The following is a 7,078-nucleotide window of genomic DNA, read 5'->3' as shown; positions in this document are numbered from 1 at the left end:
AATTTCTTCCGGGATTTGTCCGTGTATTCCTTTAAGAATTCCACTACAAATTTATCAAATAATTCTCCAGCTAACTTGAAGTCGTATATGACGTAGAATAGGATGCTAAAGTGGAGGCCACATGCATACATGCTCCTGTTTAACTGCGTGAAAAAAGTACGCATATCGCCTCCACGTTAGCAACCTATTAAACAGCATATGCGATTGTGTGTTGGCTGGGTTCATCTGGAGTTATTCAAAGTGTTTCTGCAAGAATTTCTTTCAAGAATTCTTTCAGGAAACTTAGCCAGAGATTATTAAAAAAATCAGCCAGAAATTTCTCAAACATTTTGTTAAACATTTTGTACAAAAAATAAATCCTTCAACTGTCCATCCTACGATTCCTTAAATTATTCGTCCAGAAATTTCTACAGACATGGACTATTTCGTTTTTTTAGGGATTCTGACAGAATTTTTTTAAAAGACACGGACACCGTCATCATCCAGAGGCTGTACAGACTAAACGCAACTTAACACCAGACAACGGACACGAAATACATTACCGAAACACAATACGATCACCAGTGGATACGAGAAAGAAACATTTCTAGCGAAAAGTTTCATAATTCGGAGCGGGAATCGAACCCTCACCCCTAGGCATGGTACGGCAATACGCTTGGTGACGCTAACCGCACGGCCACGAGGCCCCAGCAATTAAGAAATAAAGAAAGCTCCCACGGGATTACTTGAGTCATTCCTCAAGGGGCTGCTTCCGGGATTCCTCATGGGGTTTCTTCGTGAATTTTGCCAGGAATTCGCTCGGGAGTTTTTTCTGTGATTTTTTCAAGAACAACTTCAGGTATTATTGAGTATAAAAATTCCTCCAAGCATTCCTCCATGAACTCTTCCTGGAATTCCTTCAGGACTTCCTCCGGGATTTTTTTTAGGAATTCCCTTAGGAAGTCCTCCTGGGGATTCTTCAGGAACTGCTACAGAGATTCCTCTTGAAGCTCTCCACGAACTCCTCTTCGGATTCCTTAAGGATTTCGTCAAGAATTCTTTCTGCGACTTCTACAGTACTTTCTGGGAGTTTTTTCAGTAACTCTTCTTGGGATTCCTTCGAATTCCTCCTGGCATTTCTTCCTGAATTCTTCCTGGGTTTCTTCGAGGAATTGCCTGAAAGATTTCTCCAGGGATTCCTCCAGGCATTACTCCAGGAATTTCTGCACATATTTCTCCAGAAATCGCTTCAATTTCTAGGTTTTTCCTGGTATTCCACCATTTCCGTAAATATATCCACAAGAATTTCTTTAGGATTTTCTCTAGAAATTCGTCTAGAAATTGATTCAGGAATTCATCCAAGAATTCGTTCAGAAGTTTTAACAGCAATTCTGGATTTTACCCAGGATTCTTCCATGGACTTCTCTAGGGATTATTCTGAAAATTCCTCTAGGCATTTCTCCACGCATTCCGCAATTTATTCGAGGATTCCTCCTGGAGTTCTTGCAGGGTTTGCTACAGGAATTTCTCCAGGACTTTCCTCAGATATACTTTCAGACAGGCCCGTGCACAGAAGTGGCGCCAAAGGAGTTTTTTTCCCCAAATTTCGGCAAAAGGCAGAGGGGCGCCTAGTGTATGGAGCGTCGGTAATGACGGGGTTTAACACTCAAACCCCCCATCCCTTGTGCACGGGCTTGCTTTCAGAAATTCCTACAGATTCCTCCTGAAATTACTCCAGAAATTCTTCCAAAGCATCCACCAGGGTTTCTTCCAGGCATTCCTGCAGCAACTTTCCCAGGGAATAATCCAGGGATTACTCCAGAAATTTCTCTTTGAATTCCTTCAGGGATCATTCGAGGAATTCCTCTAGTGATTCCTTCAGAAATTCCTCTCGGGATTTCTTCAAAACATTAAATATTCAGAGATTCGTTGACAAATTTCATGAAACCTTTCATCATCTTCAATCATCTTCAACAGGGGTGGTTCTGGCACGGACTAATTAGTGGACTGTAAATTAAATGTCCGTTCAGACGCGAGTTTCCATAGGTCCTTGACCTCTGCCTTCGATCATCGAACTTTCTCGTAAAGATTCACTGCACTACACGAACTGCTACGTAAACTTGAACTTCATTCTCGACCGGACCGAAAACAAGACGCGTGTATCGCAAGTGATGGTTGGTGGGCTAACTAATTTATTTTGGGTTTCGTACAACGTTATCTCGCCCGCCTTCGCGTCGCTCTCGAGAAGCGAGAGTTAGGGTTCTTTTCATGAGCGGCTTAGACAGGGAAACTGATCTAAAGAGATCAGAACCAGTGGTTCACAATCTCGGACCGAATATGCCAGCCGCCTTGAAAACAGACGGGTTTCAACAACAAATTTCATTCGAATTTCTAGTTCTACTGATCTACACTTGCTTATATCTAACAATATTGGAATATGATTTTTTGTTGGAATTTACTTTGCTTCTGTTGCTGCTGATGATGAACTCCGTTGACCTTTGCCGACGGGACATCGCCACGCGCGCGGGTACGTGCGGTAGGGAACTGTCGATGATCTGCTCCGTTTATGCGCCTCCGGGGCCGATACACGTTGACATGGGGCTCACGGACGCCCCAGCCAACCACATATCGTAAATCATTGTGTGGAAAAAATCGTATTTTTTCATATATTGAATCAGCATTGTATAAAAATATGTATATTTGTTGCCAATGATTGTGTAAAATCGCATTTCATGCCAAATTAAAATTCAATTGCGATTTTGTTTCATATAGTCGTCTCCTATCATAAAAGGTGCGAGATACTATCGGTAGGATCGCACAGAATCGGATAGAATCGTGGAGAAAACATACATTATTAGTGTCAAGCTGCAAGTTCGCTAGCATCGTATAAATGATTTCTTTGAATCGTGGCAATCGTCACTTCACATCGTATATGAATCTGCTAAATCGAGCTTGCTACCTAAAGGTATGATGAAAATCGGTGAAATCATATACAACTATAACAATGTTGTATATTGATCGTTTGCGTCACACTTGTGTCGTAAACGAAGTGAATGAAATCGTAGAAATCGTATATTCATTTTTACAGTCGCATATGATTGCTACTGCACTTTTAATAGTCGAATCTTAATCTCGGAAATCGTAAATGGTTTTGTTGACATATTTGTATGATGGAGAAAAAGAAAAAAATGGTATTCATCTCAAATTTGTATTTTTGTTGTTGTTGACACATTCCAAACATGGTAGCAATAATTTCAACCCAATATATAGGTTTTCATACTATCAGATGACTTACAATAAGTGATGTATAGATTCCAACAACGATGTAAATTCCGGGCCTCTTGCAGGGCACCACTTTTGGTGCCACTCAATGCACAACAACAACGCTCCCACCGCAAGTTTCATGCCATTCACTTTGAACTCTCTATTTTCAACTTGGCAATATAGCCAATGGAGATAACGTGCAGTTCTCAATCAAAGGACCTAAGTTCGATTCCCACTGAACACCAATTGCTTTGTTTTTATTTTTAAAATCTATAGTCGTATATTGGTACTCTCAATCGTAATAAGATCATGCATAATCGTATATTTAGACGGATAAAATCGGTGAAATCGTAGAAATTTTTCGAGAAATCGTAAATTATGTTGGATGGAATCGCAGTAATCGTATATATGTTTCGATATGGCCTCCACTTTAGCATGTATATACCTGTTTCGTGCATTGAATACGATTTCTCTGGTGCTATATATGTGTGACTATTTCAGTTGCAATTTCGATATAGCAACCAAATTGCTGGCTGGGGCTTCCAGTGTGTGTGTGGGGGGCGATCTCCAGGGATGCCATGCTGGTGCACAGCGGGAATGGCTTCTTCTTATTCTTCTACGGTGGCTTGACTTGAATCTGGGACTTCGGATTGACGTCAATGGACTGCATCACGGTGCTTCCTTTTGGATCGGTCAGGGTCATCGTCTGGCACGATCTCACACCACTCCATATCGGTTGATGGCTGGTTTCCTTCCTTGCTGCCTGCGGGATTCCGTTGTGATGATGCGTATGGTGATGGTTTGGTTGATGATTTCCTCAAATAGGATTGGATGTAGTGGTTGTGCGTAGAAATTTGAAAACTTGAACATCTTACCTGAAAGCCGGAACGGCGCCTGAGGATCCAAGGTAGAGTGTAAACCTGAGTGGTAGTCTCTGCCGGGCGTAGGTGCTTCTGCGATCGGATGACCACCCTTCTTTGACTTCGACTTCGTAACTTCGTGCCACCAATGCGCTGATCGGCAACGTGAGCTGGTCAACCTCACTGCCAAACCGTTGACGACGGCTGTTGGAGGGGTTACCATGGGTTCCTCCGGATAAGAGACGGTAGCGAGCGCTGTGGTGCTAGCAACGGTATGCAACGGTTAGAATTTTGCTTGAATCTTGCAATGACCCTGTGGTCACCGCCTTGGACGATTCCGTAACACCGGTGTGCACTCGGCGAGTGACTTATGCGGGTGAGAGTTGAGGGCTCTCATCGTTGTCTCGGATAGGAAGAGGACAGACTTTCGATATACCTCGATCGAAGCATCCGTCTTTAGTGCGGATCGTGACGACACGAATGTTGCCGTCCGACCCTTCGAAGACCTTAATGACCCTGCCTAAGTGCCACTTTAGAGGAGGGGCATTCTCGTCTTTGAGTAGGACCATCGTGCCGATACGAATTTTGTTCCTCTGTTTGGTGCACTTGGTGCGGTTGTGGAGGTCCGAGAGGTATTGTGTAGACCACCTGCTCCAGACTTGCTGTGACACCTGCTGAGCAGTCTCCCACATTTTGCAAATCAGACTCCGGGATAGCAGTTAGTGGTCACTGAACCAGGAAGCGCCCTGGAGTTAGAGCCTCGAAATCGCTGGGATCACTGCTGATTGGGGTTAGTGGACGTGAATTGAGGACTGCTTCGATCTGCGCCAGTGCAGTCAACCTTTCGTACACTTTCAACACTTTTGTTCCGACAGCCTTCTTGAAGTGTCCCTTGGATGACTTGACATGTACCTCCCAAAGACCACCGAAGTTTGGCGTACAGGGAGGGATGAATCGGAACTCGATGCCATCGAAACTGGTATCCTTGATGAATTTCTCTTGGAACTTCTGGTCGTGAAACAGTCGATGTAGCTCGGTTAGCTCCCGTTTCGCTCCGACGAAGGTTGTTGCGTTATCGCACATTATTAAATGGGGCTTGCCACGACGAGCTGCGAAACGTTTCAGCGCTGCTAAGAACGCTTGGGTGGTTAGGTCCATCGCCAGCTCCAAATGGACGGCCTCCACTACTAGGCAGACAAAAATCGCTACGTAGCACTACACTGGACTCGCTCGACGATGGGGGTAGTTGACTTGGAATGGACCGCAGTAGTCCACCGCCGACGCTCATGAACGGTGGTGCAGGGTTGACCCTAGCCGACGGAAGATCGGTCATCAATTGGTCCAGAACCTTGGGCATGCTGCTGAAGCAGGGAATGCAATCATGTATCAACTTTCTTGCCAAACTGTGCATGTGAACAGGCCAGAAGTTTCTGCGAACCGCAGAGATCAGCAGTTGCTGACCAGCATGGAAGAGCTTGTAGTGGAAATGCCGCACGACCATCGAAAGGGTGCTTGTGGTGGAGTATGTAGGGATGCTTGCGATCGGACGATATCACTGCCTTAGAGAGCCGGCCGCCGACGCGCATGACACCGTCACAGAGTTGTGGATGCAGCGCAGCGATATTGGACGAGTCGTGGACATATCCCCGTTTGGCCAACTCTTTTAGCTCTTGTAGGTAGCATTCCTGCTAGGACAAGCGAACTAGAGCGATAGTTGCCTGTTCCTGCTCTAAGAGCGTCAGCGGACAAGTTTTTTCTGGACGACCGATTGCATTTTTGCGAATTGTGCCGAAATCGAAGCAACAGTGCCACGATACGGACGAGTACCATGAACGACGAACGTTCTCCGAAGATTTCGCTTGGAGGTACTGCTTGAGCTGGAAATGCGGGTGTCGGGCGCTATTCTAGAACTGATGTGTTCAATTCAACGCTGGAAGCATCGTCTGCATGTGGCCAGAACAGTTGGTCCTAAGCCAACCAGGGCGGACCTTCGAACCTAAGTGTTTGGTACTGAAGGTGTGCTGGCGACATTCCACGGGAGATAAGATGTGCCGGGTTCCCGTGTGCCTGGAACATGACCCCAAACTCCATCCTTGGTTAGGTGCTGGATCTCCGACACACGGTTTGCTACGAAGATTTGCCACCGAGAGGGTTACGAAACCAACCAGCACTTTACAATCATCGAGTCTGTCCAGAAGTACGCTGTAACGTTCGGGTGGACCTGGTTGTACTTCTTAAACAGGTGACTCAGCAAGAGTGTCGTGGACAGCTCGAGGCGAGGGATGCTCATCTTCATCTTTTTCCTCTGGAAACTTTCCAGAGGCGCCACTCGTGACTTGGAGGTGATCAGCCGAACAGTGACAGTGCCATCCGACGCAGTACAACTGAGGTACAGGCACGCTCCGTACACAGCTTCCGTTGCATCGCAGAACCCGTGTAGCTGCAATTCTGTGCAGTCGTTGCTGACGCCAAGCCAGCGAGGAATCGATAGGGACTCCAATGCGACCATGTTCTGCTTGTATTCCATCCACATTTCCTGCAGAGACTCGTCGAGAGGATCATCCCCCAGTCGCATTTTAGCAACCACAACCGCTGAATAAAGATTTTCGCTTGGACTACAACTGCGGTCCAACCAGGCCCAGTGGATCGAAGAATCTAGCAGCGTCGGAATGAACACTGCACATCATGATGTAGGAAGAATTGGATCTTCACTCAGGAAAGGTGAAGCAGAAATCGTCAGACTGGGTGTCCCTTTGCAGCCCCAGAGTCACGCTTTTGACCGTTGCGCTTGAGGAGTCTAGATCCAGGACTGACCGCTCGTCCCATAGATGCTTGGACAAAGAAGAAAGCAACTCTGGTGAGTTCGAGCACAGAGAACAGACATCCAGGCTAGAACAAATCACTAGCGTGCACAGGGGGGGGGGGCAAGGAGGGGGGCACTTGCCCCCCCTTCTTTAAAAAATTATATGCACCAT

General features: G+C 46.0%; 1 protein-coding gene across 1 annotated transcript; it reads right to left on the bottom strand.

Moving 5' to 3' along the window:
* Positions 1-4,829: 4,829 nt before the first annotated feature.
* On the bottom strand, positions 4,830-5,460 carry LOC134291675 (uncharacterized). Its single transcript, XM_062859748.1, has 2 exons — positions 5,334-5,460; positions 4,830-5,290 (listed from the first exon to the last, which is right to left on the bottom strand). Exons 1-2 carry the CDS (start codon positions 5,458-5,460, stop codon positions 4,830-4,832), a joined length of 588 nt encoding a protein of 195 aa, XP_062715732.1.
* Between the last annotated feature and the right edge of the window lie 1,618 nt (positions 5,461-7,078).

This window comes from Aedes albopictus, chromosome 1 (genome assembly GCF_035046485.1).
Source record: "Aedes albopictus strain Foshan chromosome 1, AalbF5, whole genome shotgun sequence".
NCBI classification, from domain to species: domain Eukaryota; kingdom Metazoa; phylum Arthropoda; class Insecta; order Diptera; family Culicidae; genus Aedes; species Aedes albopictus.
This window is presented reverse-complemented; position numbering and strand designations above follow the sequence as displayed.